This window comes from Somniosus microcephalus, chromosome 30 (assembly GCF_052327205.1).
Source record: "Somniosus microcephalus isolate GS21.2 chromosome 30, FLI_Smic_1.0, whole genome shotgun sequence".
Taxonomy (NCBI): Eukaryota; Metazoa; Chordata; class Chondrichthyes; order Squaliformes; family Somniosidae; genus Somniosus; species Somniosus microcephalus.
Window position 1 is genome coordinate 27620717 of NC_141016.1, and position 17084 is coordinate 27637800.

The 17084-nt window shown below is 44.6% G+C and overlaps 1 protein-coding gene and 1 non-coding gene across 5 annotated transcripts in view; both read left to right on the forward strand.

The window, feature by feature from the left end:
* The first annotated feature begins 1284 nt into the window (after positions 1–1284).
* On the forward strand, positions 1285–1355 carry trnag-ccc (transfer RNA glycine (anticodon CCC)). The gene has a single exon. It is a non-coding gene; the product is annotated as a tRNA-Gly (tRNA).
* Positions 1356–3649: 2294 nt separating this feature from the next.
* The window catches only part of LOC147098049 (cytotoxic granule associated RNA binding protein TIA1-like), a 49097-nt gene continuing 35662 nt past the window's right edge, over positions 3650–17084 (forward strand). Inside the window, exon 1 of one of the 4 annotated variants that reach the window (XM_085971272.1) lies at positions 3650–3965. In XM_085971272.1, the coding sequence (XP_085827398.1) occupies positions 3931–3965 (35 nt within the window). In that variant the 5' untranslated portion in view covers positions 3650–3930. The remainder of the gene's footprint in view (positions 3966–17084) is intronic. The other 3 variants (XM_085971273.1, XM_085971274.1, XM_085971275.1) reach the window with 3 other exon arrangements.

Below are 17084 nucleotides of genomic sequence, written 5' to 3' on the forward strand. Positions count from 1 at the left end.
CTCATAAAGGTCACTTCAACAACACCCCCCTCCCCTGCGACCTCTACCACTGAGAAGGACAAGTATAACAATGTCATGGGAACACCATCACCTTCAAGTTCCCCTCCAAGTCACACGCCATCCTGACTTGGACATATATCGCTAATCCTTCATTGTCACTGGGTGAAAATCCTGGAATTTCCTACCTAACACATTGTGGGGGCCCCATCACAATAACAACTGCTGCGATTCAAGGAAAAGGCCCACCGCCACCTTCTCAGGGCAACTGAGGATGGGCAATAAATGTGACTTTGTCAACATCACCCACATCCTGAGACCAAATTTTAAATAAGTAAGTCAGCACCTGTAAAAGTGAAAGACAGGTTAATGTTAGATCCGTGGTCCAGTGGATAAATAATTACACGGATGCTGTACATAAACAAATAACAGGTCTTTACTGGAGGAGGGCAATCTCTAGACTGGAGTACAGAGGCATGCGCACAGCTTTATGTACCGGTGTGGTTACTGCCGGTACTACAGTATACAGGAGCTGTAAAAAGTAGTTCTGACTTAAAGCACATACACTACAGTTAACATCACAGTTACAACCCTTGCATGATACCACTAGTTCTGACATTCATGAAGGGTTATAGTTCTATTACAAAATGACTATGGTTGAAGAAATCCATTCGGCCCATCTTAGTCCATCCATCCAGAAATATCTTAATGTCCCCCCACCCTCCCAACAGGGCATCCACATGTTTCTGAAATTATTGAAGAGTTTTCGCCTCCACTGATTTATCTGGAAGTCTGTTCTGCATTTTGATCACTCTGTGTGTGAAGAAGAATTTCCTGATATCACTCCCTAAATTACCTTTTTACTAGTTTGAACCCCTACTTTAAGACATCCTAATTTAAAGTTATGCTCAGCACTTTGCAGGCCATTCAAACCATCAGCAGCCAGTTCTGACCAAAGGTTATACTTGAAACATGAACCGAGCTTTCCTCTTTGGCAGAGGCTGATGTACTTGCAGCGTGCACTTTTACTCTTTTTTACACAAAAAAAAAATTTTTTTTACCTCAGATTTGTTCGTTTCTGAAGGGGGAAAGAAATATTTTAAACTTTGCCCACCAAAACGACCTGTTGCACGCCGACGGTCGGCGAAATGCTGCTGACAATTTGCCCAAATAAAGAATAAAATGAAAATATTTGGAGATTGAAGGGCTGGCAGCCATCGGGTCAATGGACAACAGTTCTTGGCGCCTTTTGTCGTGCTATGGGCTCGCGCCCGTTAGTTGACCTGTGCGCTGCTGGTGTAGTGGTATCATGCAAGATTCCCATTCTTGCGACCTGGGTTCGATTCCCGGGCGGCGCAAAAGATTTTACAATAACATAATTGCCCCATTTTATTATTAATTGCTATAATTCTCAATTATTTTCTGTGCATTTGTCATTGTTTCTCCGATGCAAGTTACTTTGAGGTTATTTTTTTTAAATCTGTTGATAAAATAAAATAATTGCTTTGATTGATTTCCCTACTTTTTTGTTATTATTCATTTCTGGGATGTGGGCGTCGCTGGCAAGGCCCGCATTTATTGCCCATCCCTCATTGCCCTTCAGAAGGTTGGTGGTGAGCCACCTGCTTGTACCGCTGCAGTCCGTGTGGTGAAGGTGCTCCCACAGTGCTGTTAGGGAGGGAGTGTCCAGGATTTTGACCCAGCGACGATGAAGGATCGGCCGATATACTCCTAAGTCAGGATGGTGTGTGACTTGGAGGGGAACTTGGAGGTGGTGGTGTTCCCATGCGCCTGCTGCCCTTGTCCTTCTAGGTGGAAGAGTTCGCGGGTTTGGGAAGTGCTGCCGAAGAAGCCTTGGCGAGTTGCTGCAGTGCATCTTGTAGATGGTACACACTGCAGCCACGGTACGCCGGTGGTGGAGGGAGTGAATGTTTAAGGCGGTGGATGGGGTGCCAATCAAGCGGGCTGCTTTGTCCTGGATGGTGTCGAGCTTCTTGAGTGTTGTTGGAGCTGCACTCATCCAGGCAAGTGGAGAGTATTCCATCACACTCCTTTTTCCGTAAAACTACACACAGGTATAAAAAGATGCAGGCAGATACCGATTCAGAACACTTGTGTAAATTAACATTTGAAAAGCCTTTCAATCTTCAGTATTGATGGGAAGCATAATTAATAATTTAAGACAAAAATATTCCTTAGCCCTCTGAGAAAACAAAACAATATGAAAAACAAAACCCTGTAAAAAATTGTTTTAAAATGGTGGGGCGGGAGAGCGGGGAGAGTTAGCAGGTATAAATAATTTAGATTTTAACAAATTGTAAATAAAAAAGGTGCATTTATTGGTGCCTTATATACCATCTCTCAAAAACGATGAAGTGCAGCACTGTTGAAAAAAAATTGTATATATATTTCTTAAATAAAAACAGAAAATGCTGGAAATACTCAGCAGATCAGGCAGCATCTGTGGTGCGAGAAACGGAGTATTTCGTTTTTATATATATTTCTTTCTTGGCATATATATATATACATATCTTTCTATATAGAATCATAGAATAGTACAGCACAGAAGGTGGCCATTCAGCCCATCAAGTCTGCATTGGTCCCACTCCCCCGCTTTTTCGCTGTATCCCTGCATCCAAGTCCCTTTTGAAGGCTACTATTGAATCTGTATCCACCACCCTATCAGGCAGTGAATTCCAAATCCTCACCACTCGTTGTGTAAAAAGGTTTTTCCTCAGGTCGCCTCTGGTTCTTTTGCCAATCATCTTCAAATTGTGCCCCCTGGTTATCGACCCTTCAGCCACTGGAAACAGTTACTCTATCTAAACCCTTCATGATTTTAAACACCTCTATCAAATCTCCTCTCAGCCTTCTCTGCTCCAAGGAGAACAACCCCCGATTCTCTCTATATTTAGAAAGAAAGACTTGCATTCATATAGCGCCTTTCACGACCACCGGACGTCCCAAAGAGCTTTACAGAGGTACTTTTTGAAGTGTAGTCACTGTTGTAATGTAGGAAACGCGGCAGCCAAATTGCGCACAGCATGCTCCCACAAACAGCAACATGATAACGACCAGATAATCTGTTTTTTTGTGATGTTGATTGAGGGATAAATATTGACCAGGGCACCGGGGAATAACTCAACTGCTCTTCTTCAAAATAGTGCTGCGGGGCCTTTCACATCCACCTGAGAGGGCAGACGGTTTAACGTCTCATCTGAAAGACGGCACCTCCGACTGTGCTGCACTGGAGTGTCAGCCTAGATTTTGTTGTGCTCAGTGTCTCTGGAGTGGGACGATTAACCCACAACCTCTGACTCTGAGGCGAGGGTGCTACCAACTGAACCGCAGCAGACACGATGGGCCGAATGGCCTCCTTCTATATTTATTTCTATATATAAATAAATATATATTTATTTCTATATATATATATATTTATTTCTATATAAATATATATATTTATTTCTATATATATATAAATATATATTTATTTCTATATATATATATATTTATTTCTATATATATAAATAATGAAATGTAACGCAATCCGACATGTGCTGTTTTCATTACATTTATTTCCATTTTACACTATTCAATCAACGTGCGGAAAAGTTTTGGGAAAGTTTAGCCTCCACTTGTGGCTGTGGCGCGCTGCGCGGTGAGGGAGCCCACGCAGGCGCAGTGGGGCGGGCCGCCATTTTCTCTGTGGCTGTGTTTGTGGAGTTATTTTTTTTCCTCCTCCTCCCCTCACCAACCACCCCGCCTCCCCCCGGCTTTGTTCGGCCGCCGCTCTGTTCCCCCCCCCCCCCCAAAAAAATTAAATTCCCCCTCAGTCGGGAAGCGCGTGGTTTTGATCATATTATTATTTTTGGCCCAGAAAATAATTCCGTCCTGTTTCAACCCTCAGCGCGCTTCACGCTAAAGGCTGCCACCATGATGATGGAGGACGACGGGCAGCCGAGAACCCTGTGAGTACGCGGCTGAGAGAGAGAGGCGCCCGGGCCTTCACCCACCTCCCCAAACAACCTCCTCCTCCCCCGGGTTTCCCGGCACCCCAGCTCGATGGGGGTGTGTATGTGGTGGGGGAAGGCCTTAGATCAGCTCCGAGGCCCGAGTCTCTGCTTTCCTTACTCGCCCTCCCTTTCTTTATTAAAGATCTCGGGCCTTTTTTTTCTCCCCCCATTTGCTCGAAACTCCCCGGAAGGCCTCAGGCCTCGAGTCCACCGGTTTTTTGGTGATGTGACGATGCTCGGGAGAGAGAGAGCAAGCAGCGCGCCGGCCGAAAGCCAGCACTTTGCTCCCGGCCTCCTATGTGTGTAAAATAAAACATCGTCTTTGAAAGGAAAACCTCCCCTGGTGAAAGGAGTCATTGGGGGTTTTTTTTGAAGCAAAAAAGACACTCGACTTGGCTCAGTCTTGAGTGTTAACCCACTGACATTCTTAATGTCGGATTATTTATTTAGTGATTGAACTATTTAGCCCACGCAAAGGTCTATGTTGGGGTTGAAGTGAGGATAGGCATTTCTCCATCTCCTCACCCTACCTCAAGTTATACGTGTGTGAGAAGCCCTCCTCCTCCTGTTACTCCTTTCATGTTTAAACTTAAATCCCCAAGAGTAAAAACAAGACGGTGCCCATTGTCCCCCATGCAGTTGTGGAGTTCCAGCGGATCAAACAAATTCGCATTTTTTTAAAAAAAACATAGCCCATCAAAATGCAGATTGTTGCAACACATTGCAGAGAAAACCAACAGTTTGTGTTCAATGTTTTTAAGTGGGCTTGTGTTCCTGTGTGGATTAACTTGGTGGATGGATGATTAATGTGATGTAATGTGCCAATTTGAACATTTTCTGTTTTATCATCTGTTTTTGGAATAAAGTCTTGGCGAGCAGTTACGCAGTTGAGAGTTCAGTGCAGTGGATTACGGTAGAATTAGATTGTGGTTAAATGCAGACAGAACAAGTTATAGCTAATTTTGAGGGATTTGTCAGAAGTGCCTATCCTGCTCTTAGTGTTTTGTTAATCATCTGGCATATTCTTAAATGTTGTTCTTTGAGGGTGACGTGCCTGGAAAAACTACAGTATATGAAGTCATACATAGTTGTACATAATGAAACAGCTATAATTGCTCTCCTGTTTAATAGTGAGAGTTTAAAATGATGACCGCTCACTGTGAAATGTCTCCTCCAATTAAGAATCTAATAATCATAATCAACTTTATTGTCATTGTTAGTGCACAAGTGCAGTACAACGAAATGTAGGCTTGCGGCTCCCGAGAGTGTACATTTAGATTAAGACATTTAAACATTCAACATTCATTTGGCTTGTAATACATTAACATAAACATAATAAAGTGCATTGGCAGATGTGCAGGCTTTAGAGTTTATTTGTGGAGTTCAGTAGGATGACAGCCCTGGGAAAGAAGCTGTTCCTAAATCTGGTAGTTCGGGTGCGAATGCATGTGTAGCGTCTCCCAGATGGCAGGGGGGCAAACCGACTGAGGCTGGGGTGGGTAGGGTCTTTGATGATGGACCGTGACCTCCGTAAACAGCGTTTCTGGTATATATGCTCTATGGTCGGTAGCCGGGTGCCGGTAATGCGTTGGGCAGTTTTGACTCCCCGCTGCAGGACTTTCCGGTCATAGGAGCTACAGCTGCCATACCATACTGTGATACAGTTCGTCAGGATGCTCTCTATTGTGCAGCGGTAAAAGTTAGAGAGGATCAGGGGTGACAGGTTACATCCCTTCAGCCTCCTTAGGAAAGATAGGTTTGTGTGCCGCTGCTGTGCCAATTGGTTGGCCACAGTTGGGTTTTAAAATAAATTATTTTTAGAAAAAAAAACAGAATTCCCAGTTGTTTTTCATGCATGTATTGGACCCCACTGTGGTTTGCGTCAGATAATGATGTACTGTCTTGGATCCAATGGCATAATCTGAAATTAATATATTACAAAGTGTAGACCTTGGCGCTAGTCCTTTTTGTAATCCAAACATTTAGATATAGCAATGTCTGACAAGGAGACCAAATTATCTCAAAAGTTGTGCAACAAATACAGTATGCTGCTTTTACAATTCTCCCTAGAAAAGGTGAGGAAAAAGCGAGTGGTGCACTTTTACATGTACATGACTGATGATCTTATGTGATATTCTACACACGGTAACTTAAAATTGTAGAAATCTCCCACGGTTTAAGTATTTTGAGTGTCTCACCTGGTGACATCAGTCTTATTGGCAAGTACCTGGCAGCCAACAGCGAATATGTCTGATTTGGTTTGAGAAAATCTTGCCACTTTGGGGTCTTGGACTAATGTGAGGAATGGTTTCAATTCAGCAGTGTGATTTCTCTTGGCTTTTGTTAAGCTTACAATTCCCTTGTGGGAAGTGAGCTGAACTGTTGAAAATAGCATGATCTTTGTCAAAATGGCAAACTGTACCTGCTATTGTATTGTCTCTATACTCAGCATATTTGTAGCAATGCCCAAGAAAAATTACACAGAAGACCCTTCAATGTTCTGTGAGGCATTTAATTCATCACAAAGTGCTCCCACCACCAGTACTTCATCCTATTCTATAGCTGAAATCGTGTTCCAGATATACAAAAGTTTAGGAGAGCAGAATCTATAATTGTATTGCTGGGTGTTTTTAACCATTCAAGTGCATATTGTATGAAAAGTTCACATGCATATCATGCAGTACTTTGCTAAAATCCTAGTGACAGCACTTTTTTTTACAGTGGCTGTCGCACTTCAAAAGCTTCTGTAGGAAGATTGCATGCTTGAGACATTTTAATAAGTTGTGCTGCATGTGGACAGTTGCTCAGTTGTCACAACCAGGTTGGCCATAAATGCTGAATAACCTTACTGTGATGCTTTCCCTTCTGTCAGCTTTTGTAGCTGTCTATCAGTTTTTGTATTTCATTCTTCCCATACACAGCACAACTGCTTTGGCTTTTTCCTTCCATGTGATTCTTTCAGATTGGCACCTGCATTTAATTACTTCAGACATAAAGCAAACCTCTCCTTCTGATTACAAACTGGATCTTTTATGACACATAAGCCACTCTTTATTACTTTTATCTTGGTCACTCTGTCCCCAGCTGATGGATGCTACCTTGGACAGCCCATTCAAAGTGTTCATGTGTACTTGTTTAATAATGTTGTATTTACATTATATTCCTACATTACAACAGTGACTACACACTTCAAAAGTACTTCATCTTCATTGGTTGTAAAGTGCTTTGGAACTTCCTGAGGTCATGAAAGGCATATCATTGCAAGTTCTTTTTAGTTTGTTAGCCCCGGATTCTCCATCATAGCTCTTAATCCAGTCTCTGATTTTGACAGCTGATAGTAGTGGGGGTTTAGCCTGCTTGTTAATGCTGGTGTTTCTCATCTTTACATTTATGTTTTATCCCTTTTCGGAGGCTATTTCAATTTTGTAAAATGTTCTGAAATCAGTGTAGTGATTTTTTTTACTCCAACTATTGAAATTACATCGTGGTTCTTAAGGTAACTGGTAAGACTGAACTGGGTATCAACCATTCAATCTTCTATAGATACCATCTACAATGTACATTGTGGGCTACTACAGCAGACCAACAGAAATTGAAGTGATACTGTAATAATGAAGTTCCTTGTCAAAAAAAGAAAAAATTAAGTGAATAAAAAATTACACATGTTCTGCATTGGTTTCTGATAATCTTAACTCTGTGATAAACTTTGAGTCTATTCCCAAATCTTTACTTGAATGTGGATAATTTTATTTGTAAAAAACTGGTTCTCTGACTGATCACTTGGATCAAGTCATGATAAATTTAATCTGTTGATCAAGAACATACAACTTTGACAATTGGCAGGTGTTGTAAAAAAATGTTTAAAGTGAACTTTTACATTGAAGGAGTGTCGTCACAGCAGAAGTATGATACTCGCATTGCTTCTGCACCCTGTAATGTACAAGAACTGACTTCCAGAAGCTTAGCTAAATTGGGGACCCACGTTTTTAAGGATATTTGCCCTGATTGTTGGGTTTCCAATTAAAATGCTAGTTCTCTGTTAGTGCAATTTCCCCAAAAGCCTCTTGCATAGTATGATTTGGACAGGTTGGGTGATTGGGCAGAAACATGGCAAATGCACTATAATGTGGATAAATGTGAGATTATCCACTTTGGTGGCAAAAACAGGAAGGCAGATTAATATTTGAATGGCAATAGATTGGGAGAAGGGGAAGTGCAAAGAGACCTGGGTGTTCTTGTGCACCAGTCGCTGAAGGTAAGCATGCAGGTGCAGCAGGCGGTTAAGAAGACGAATGGTATGTTGGCCTTCGTAGCAAGCGGGTTCGAGTACAGGAACAAGGATGTCTTGCTGCAGTTGTACAGGGTCTTGGTGAGACCACACCTTGAGTATTGTGTGCAGTTTTGGTCGCCTTATCTGAGGAAGGACGTTCTTGCCATGGAAGGAGTGCAGCGAAGGTTCACCAGGCTGATACCTGGGATGGCAGGAATGACGTATGAGGAGAGATTGTGTTGATTGGGCTTATACTCACTGGAGTTTAGAAGATTGAGAGGGGATCTCATCGAAACCTATAAAATTCTGTCAGGCCTGGACAGACTAGATGCAGGAAGGATGTTCCCGATGGCGGGGGAGTCCAGAACCAGGGGTCACAGTCTAAGGATAAGGGGTAAGCCATTTAGGACAGAGATGAGGAGGAATTTCTTCACCCAGAGAGTGGTGAACCTGTGGAATTCTCTACCACAGAAGGCAGTTGAGGCCAATTCATTAAATATATTCAAGAAGGAGTTAGATATATTTCTTAAGGCTAAAGGGATCAAGGGATATGGGGAGAAAGCAGGGACAGGGTACTGAATTTGGATGATCAGCCATGATCGCATTGAATGGCGGAGCAGGCTCGAGGGGCCGAATGGCCTACTCCTGCTCCTATCTTCTATGCTTCTATGTAAAAATTAAAATCGCATTCATTTTAAATAGAAAGTGGGCGGCATGAAAGCGAGATGATTTCATTGAAGTAGCAGAGGTTTATGTGGCTCTTTGATTGTCTTACTAGGGATGTTCCTTGGTGATTATCGTAACTTGCATTTCTATAGTGCCTTTAACATAGAAAATGTCCCAATTAGACTTCATGGCTTTTCTTCCCCCTTAGAACGTATAACTTTAAGGTTAAATATTCATTGTCTTGAACAGAAGTGTCATAAATAAATCCATGGAATAAAATATAAATTTTCAAGTCGCTCATCTTGGTATACTGAAAAGATCATAAGTGCACTCAAATCGGTTTTACAATTGTAACAGTTTTGCCACTAGTGTTCCATAGCATGTAGTCAACATGACAATGTTGTGTACAATATTATGTGTGCCAATTCTGGTGGTTTAAAGGACAAATTAAATGAAACAAAATGTAATCTTAGTTTGGATAAAGACCAAATATCAAAAATGGCAGGCAATGTAACATTGTAGCATTCTTAAAGGATCAACATGTGTTGACTTGGCATCGTTTACAGTGGAATCGCTAATGTTGAAACTCTGCTGCAAACAGCAGCTGTTTACATTTTTATTTGGCAGTATTTTAAGTTGACAAAATTGTAGGGGAGTGGAATGTACCTCCACCAGATTTGTCATTTTCATTGTGGTGTGCTAAGGGAACTGAGAGTGACGGTTCCTGTCTGCAATCCGACTCCCATTTTCCAGGTACTTTGAAGTTTAGTGATGGGGGTTTTTCCTTACTGTGCCACTCTACGCCATCGGGAGACGGTGGAGAAACCTGTTAAGTTGAGTTTGTTGTGGTGCAACTATTTAAAAAGTAGCACTCAACAGCTTAAAACTGTACCCTCATGATAAAGATACAATAACTTTTTTTTACGAAAGCATATTGTTCCTTTTCAAGCTTCATTTCTTATTCGGTTTATTGTGTGATGTACTTTGCCCATACATGAGCAACATGGTCTGTAAAATAAACTGATAAAATTAAATTGGTGTATATAGTGAAACAGGGGGAACTGAGTGTGGCAGTAGGTTAATACACTACCCTTTTGCTATTGGGGCCCAGAGTTAAAAGTTTTCTGTGTTGGCTGCAAGATTCTTGCGTGATTTGTGTTTGGTTAGTTTCAACATAATTCTTAAACACAAAACAGTGCTGACTTTATACAGAAACAAAAAAACTACAGAGCTGAAAATCTGAAACAAAAACTGAAATGCTGAGCAGATTTTAAAAAATTAATTCTTGGGAGTCGCTGGCAAGGCAGGCATTCATTGCCTATCCCTAGTTGCCCTGGAGAAGGTGGTGGTGGGCCGCCTTACTTGAACTGCTGCAGTCTGTGTGGTAACGGTGCTCCCACAATGCTGCTAGGGAGTTCCAAGATTTTCACCCAGTGCCAATGAAAGTCAGGCATCATCTGTGGAGAGAACAAACGAGTTAACTTTTCAGGTGTGATCCCTTTGTCAGAACTACGAAGGGTCTACATCTGAAATTTGTCTGTTCTCTTCATAGATACTTGCAGTTTTTCTGATTTTTGCATGCATTGACTCTCTAACAATTTCTTAAGGGCCATAACAATGGGTGATGTTGAAATGTCACACTGGTGCAGGAGCAAGTGCCCTTTTGTGGTTTGAGAGTAATGCACATTTTTGGGACAGAGTAGGAGGCGATGTCCACTCAACTGTGATGTGTCTTATGTAAGAGGCTTGGCAGCACGGTGGCATAGTGGTTAGCACTGTTGCCTCACAGCGCCAGGGACCCGGGTTCGAATCCGGCCTCGGGCGACTGTCTGTGTGGAGTTTGCACATTCTCCCCGTGTTTGCGTGGGTTTACTCCGGGTGCTCCGGTTTCCTCCCACAGTCCAAAGATGTGCAGGTTAGGTTGATTGGCTATGATAAATTGACCCTTAGTGTTAGGGGGATTAAATACGTGGGGTTACGGGGATAGGGTGGGATATGTGTTGGTGTAGGGGTTACGGGGATCGGGTGGGTTATGTGTCGGTGCAGGCTCGATGGGCCGAAATGGCCTCTATCTGCACTGTGGGGTTTCTGTGATTTCTGTGGGTCCTGGTGGAATGCCTTTATCTGTGATAATGTTAAGCTGAAGTGCTTGAAGTTGTTTGGTGATATGGGACTTTGACTGATACCACTTTTCAGCCCAAACGAGTTAGGATGAAAGAAAGAAAGACTTGTATTTATATAGCGCCTTTCACGACCACCGGACGTCTCAAAGCACTTTACAGCCAATGAAGTACTATTTGACGTGGAGTCACTGTTGTAATGTGGGAAATGCGGCAGCCAATTTGTGCACAGCAAGGTCCCACAAACAGCAATGTGATAATGACCAGATAATCTGTTTTTGTTGTGTTGGTTGAGGGATAAATATTGGCCAGGACACTGGGGATAACTCCCCTGCTCCTCTTAGAAATAGTGCCATGGGATCTTTTACATCCACCCGAGAGAGCAGATAGGGCCTCGGTTTAACGTCTCATCCGAAAGACGGCACCTCACAGTGCAGCGCTCCCTCAGCACTGCACTGGAGTGTCAGCCTAGATTTATGTGCTCAAGTCCCTGGAGTGGGACTTGAACCCACAACCTTCTGACTCAGAGGCAAGTGTACTACCAACTGAGCCACAGCTGACACTGTGGATGAACTGAAATCATCACCTGAATTTTTTTTCAACAAGTTCCCTGATGTGGCATTGTAAACACAAGGCAGTGGTCTGACTTTCAGATGGTTAGATTATTGGAAATCTCTTGAACTTCACTCTCGCTATTTACATAAACTGAATGTCAATTGGATTGTTACTTTAGAAACGTAGAAACTAGGAGCAGGAGTAGGCCATTCAGCCCTTCGAGCCTGCTCCGCCATTCAACGAGATCATGGCTGATCATCCAAACCCTAGCACCCGGTCCCTACACCGACAGCCATCCCACCCAAGCCCTAACCCCATAACCCCACATATTTAATCCCCCCTAACACGAAGGGCCAATTTTTATCATGGCCAATCAACCTAACCCGCACATCTTTGGACTGTGGGAGGAAACCGGAGCACCCGGAGGAAACCCACGCAAACACGGGGAGAATGTGCAAACTCCACACAGACAGTCACCCGAGGCTGGATTTGAACCCGGGTCCCTGGCGCTGTGAGGCAACAGTGCTAACCACTATGCCACCGTGCCTGATGGTGTGCTGTGCAGTGGCAAAATGTGGGTGCTTGCTTGCCTGCACTTTCTCACAGGATGAGTTCCTGGTCACTGCAAAACAATTGTATCAGAGGAAAAATTAAAAAATATATTATTGTTGGATTGAACTCGAGACTTAACGAATCATACAATTAGCTTTGTCCTCATGGTGAAACAATAAGCACTTGGTTCAGTGATCATCCTGTACAACCAAGATGATGGTGGTTAGTTGCCTGTGAAAGTCAGATCGCATCTCCCATTGAAGATTATTTAAGGGGCTTCTGTACTTGTAATCATTTTTTTTAAATGACAATACGCTTCCCCAATGGCCCATTGCGTAAATACACCAAATTGTCTGTTATTTAGTCTTGCCAGACCAAGAAAGTCCAAGTTCAATCCCCGGCCTGTGCAGAAGCAGTTGATCTCACTTGATTGCAGCAGTGGGAGGCCTCCAGATACAGGGGCGGAGCAGCGGTCAGAGTTTCTGCTCCTGATCACTGTCCAGTGACCTAGATGGAAAGTGCAGGTGCGCACGTCAGGTGAGAACAGAATCAGATCCCTGCGGACAAATAGCCTGCACTGTTCAAGTTCACAAAGGAAAAGTCATCACTTGGGTGAGGTACTGGAGGGCTGCCACTACCCATGGTACCATACTTTGGCATGTTTCCACCTTCAGGAGAGCAGAGAAAACATTGAGGTAAAATTCAATGTCATATTTGCACTCAGGATTTTGAGAGATGGGGACACAGCTTGTGTACCAATATAAGTGATGTCTTGCCACGTGGCAAAAATGGTAGTTTAGATGTTTCAATGCTGACGTGTGTCCTTGCACAGTAATGCTGCAATTATAAACCAGGAGTGCGAACGTTTTTACTCTAGAGACTGACCATAATTGAACTTCTACAGTTTTAAATATCTTTCACTGTCACCCAAAGCAATACAGGCCAAGTGTTTTAGAACATTTTTCCACTGGTTTTTAGCTGCTGTGCTTTGCGAATGGAATGGTGAAACGAGACAATTTTACCTCGTTTATCATATGAAATCTAAATATTTTGATCCACAGAGTCTAACAGCATCTGATTTTCTGTTAATTCTGATTCTTAGAGTTAGAACTTCTGAGACACCTGACATTTTTTGGCCAGGTTCTTGAATTTTGTCAAAGTTACTAGAAATTCTCTTTTTTTTTAAACTTTTTGATTCCACCATTGCAAGATAACTGAAAAGAACCACGTGGGATCTGCAACCAACAGCATTCATATTCTGCACTGTTGTGATCTGTTTTCTTTCCAATTTTGTTAAACAATGGTACTTTTTGAGAAGTTTTGAAGCAGTCTGTGAAATTTGCGGCAGCTTTTTGATATTTGTGCATAATCTTTTCTATAATTCATTAATCTGATCTTAATAAGAAACATGAACGAGTCCACCTTGATCAAAGGAGAAGTTATAGCAAAAATCAGTAACACTTTTCTAGGGCAAAAATGATCATACAACACAGAAGGAGGCCATTCAACTCATTGTGCCTGTGCCGGCTCCTTGGGAGAGCTAGACAATTAATCCCACTCCCCTGCTCTTTCCCATAGCCCTGTAATTTTTTTCACTTCAAGTATTTATCCAATTCCCTTTTGAATCTGCTTCCACCACCCTTTCAGGCAGTGCATTCCAGATCACAACTCGCTGTGTTTATTAAAAAAAAAAGATTCCTCATGTCGCATCTGTCTCTTTTGCCAAACACCTCAAATCTGTAACCTCTGGTTACCGATCTTTCTACCAGTTTCTCTTTGTTTGTTCTATCAAAACCATTCATGACTTTGAACAACTCTATCAAATCTCTTAACCTTCTCTGCTCTAAGGAGAACAACCCCAGCTTCTCCACATTACCGAAGTCCCTCAACCCTGGTACCATTCTAGTAAATCTCTTTCCACACGCCCCCCCCCCCCCCCCCCCTCACCCAAGGCCTTGACATCCTAAAATGTGGTGCCCTGGATTGAACATGGTACTCCAGCTGAGGCCTAACCAGTGTTTTATAAAGGTTTAGCATAACTTCCTTGCTGTTGTACTCTCTTCCTCTATAAATAAAGCCAAGGATCCCATATACTTTTTAACAGCCTTCTCAACTTGTCCTGCCACCTTCAAAGATTTGTGTACATACACCCCTAGGTCTCTCTGTTCCTGCACCCCCTTTAAAATTGTACCATTTAGTTCATATTGCCCCCCCTCATTTTTCCTACCAAAATGTTTCACTTTTTACACTTTTCACTGCATTAAATTTCATCTGCCATCCTATTTTACCAGTCTTTCCTCCTGTCGGCAGTTACTATCCTCCTCACTGTTTACTACATTTTGAGTTTCATGTCATCTGCAAGCTTTGAAATGATGTCCTGTAGACCCAAGTCGAGGTCATTAATATACAGGAAACTTTCTGGTATCCGGCACTGACAGGACCAAGCTGGTGCCGGTCGATCAACACTGCCGGAAAAACGAGCGCTAATGTTAAAACATACGGAGCTTCTGAGCTCCGTCTGAAGCAACAAACTGTGGTAAACCACTGTAGTTCACTGTGTTCACTGTTGTTGTTGTTGTTGTTGTCGTTCACTCTTGTTTCACTGTTGTGCCTGACTATGCCTCAGCTGACTCCGCCCCTGGGCTACCGAGTATAAGAGCGGCCGCATGGCAGCTCCTGGCATTCGGTCGTCCACTAGAGGCATAGTCCTGATCTGTCTGAAGTGCAATTCAGTAGTTAATAAAAGCCTGTTGTTCTGAACTCTGCCTAGCCTTTTATTAGAATTGATAGCGCATCAATTTTATTAACTACTGAAAAAAAAATAAAACGATGCTGCAGATTCTTAAGATCAAGTGCCTGGAACTCGACCCGCAAGAACCGGACTCGACTGCTAAGTTCTCGCATTGGCTGCACTGTTTTGAGTCCTTTCTGACTGCATCCGGCGAGACCGTTGCCGCCGATGCCGACAAGCTCAGTGTGCTGAACTCTAAAGTAAACCACCGAGCTTTTGCCCTTATCCGGGACGCTACGAGCTACCAGGGGGCTATCGACATCCTGAAGGAGCAATACGCACGCCCGGTCAACTATGTTTACGCAAGACATCTCCTGGGGTCTCGCAAACAACAGCCCGGGGAACCCACAGAAGCATACATACGGGCGCTGAAGGAACTCGGCCGAGCCTGCGAATGCAAGCAAGTAACAGCCACGGAACATACGGAGGAGCTCATCCGGGACGCCCTCGTGGCGGGCCTCAGGTCCACTCACACACGGCAGCGACTGCTGAAAAGTAGCGAGCTCGACCTGAAGAAGGCGATTTCACTCACCCTCTCGTTGGACGTAGCCCACCGGAACATGGAGGCCTACTCCCCGGACCGCGCGGCCGCCTCATGGATGCCGCAGCCGCCGCCACCTTGGGACGCGGCGCCGCCACGGGCCCTGGCCTCAACTGCTGCAGCGATGTCCCGCCCGAGCCAGAAATGTTATTTCTGTGGCCAAACCAAACACCCCAGGGCGCGCTGCCCGGCGAAAAACGCGGTCTGCTCTGCCTGCGGTAAGAAGGGACACTACGCTGGCGTCTGCAGAAGCCAGAAGACCCCTACCTCCAGCAGCGCCGCGTGCGATTCGTGGGAGCGGCCATCTTGCCTCCCTCCAGCCTCGTGGGGATCGGGATCGTCATGGGCGCCGCCATTTTGTCCTTCCTCTCCGACGCCGCCATCTTGTCTGCCATTCTGCCAACGGGCCCCCGACTCACCCACCGCCGCCTCACCGGGGTTCTACAGCGACGCTACCGACTCCACAGCGGCCTCCATCACGCTGGATCAATCCAGACCCCATCAGCTAGCCAGGTCCACGATGGACATCCAGGTAAATGGCCGCGCCACAACTTGCCTTTTTGATTCCGGGAGCACGGAGAGCTTCATACACCCTGATACAGTACGGCGCTATTCTCTCTCGGTCCGGCCAACGCGCCATCGGATCTCCATGGCCTCGAAATCCCACTCAGCAGACGTCGGCGGCTACTGCGTAGTGACCCTCTCGGTGAAGGGCTCCGTATATCAAAATGTAAAGCTCTTCGTCCTGCCACATCTCTGCGCTGCCGTTCTACTGGGGTTGGACTTTCATTGTCACTTTAAGAGTGTCACCTTGACATACGGTGGACCTTTTCCCCCACTCACTGTCTGCAACCAGCAGTTTTTAAATTGCCCGCCACGCCCCACCTGTAGTCTCTCCACCCTCAAAATCACACCCCCCCCCCTGTTCGCCAACCTCACCCGCGACTGCAAGCCTATCGCCACAAAGAGCAGGCGATACAGCACCGGGGACAGATCCTTCATAAGATCTGAGGTGACGCGGCTCCTGAAGGAGGGGATTATTGAGGGTGGTACCAGCCCCTGGCGAGCCCAGGTGGTAGTCGTTAAGACTGGCAACAAGCAGCGCCTAGTCATCGACTACAGCCAGACTATCAACAAGTACACCCAGTTGGACGCATACCCCCTCCCCCGCATAGCCGACATGGTTAATAAGATAGCGCAATACCGCGTTTTCTCGACCATTGACCTCAAGGCAGCATACCACCAAATCCCTATCCGCCCTGAGGACCGCCAGTACACAGCTTTCGAGGCAAACGGCCGCCTTTTTCACTTCCTCAGGGTTCCTTTTGGCGTCACCAACGGTGTCTCCGTCTTCCAGAGGGAGATGGACCGGATGGTCGACGAGAATGCGTTACAGGCCACGTTTCCCTACCTAGACAACGTGACCATCTGCGGCCATGACCTGCAGGACCATGACGCCAATCTTGATAAGTTCCTCCGCACGGCCCAAAAACGAGCGCTAATGTTAAAACATACGGAGCTTCTGAGCTCCGTCTGAAGCAACAAACCCACAGCCTCAAAACGGTTGGCACAGCTTGCA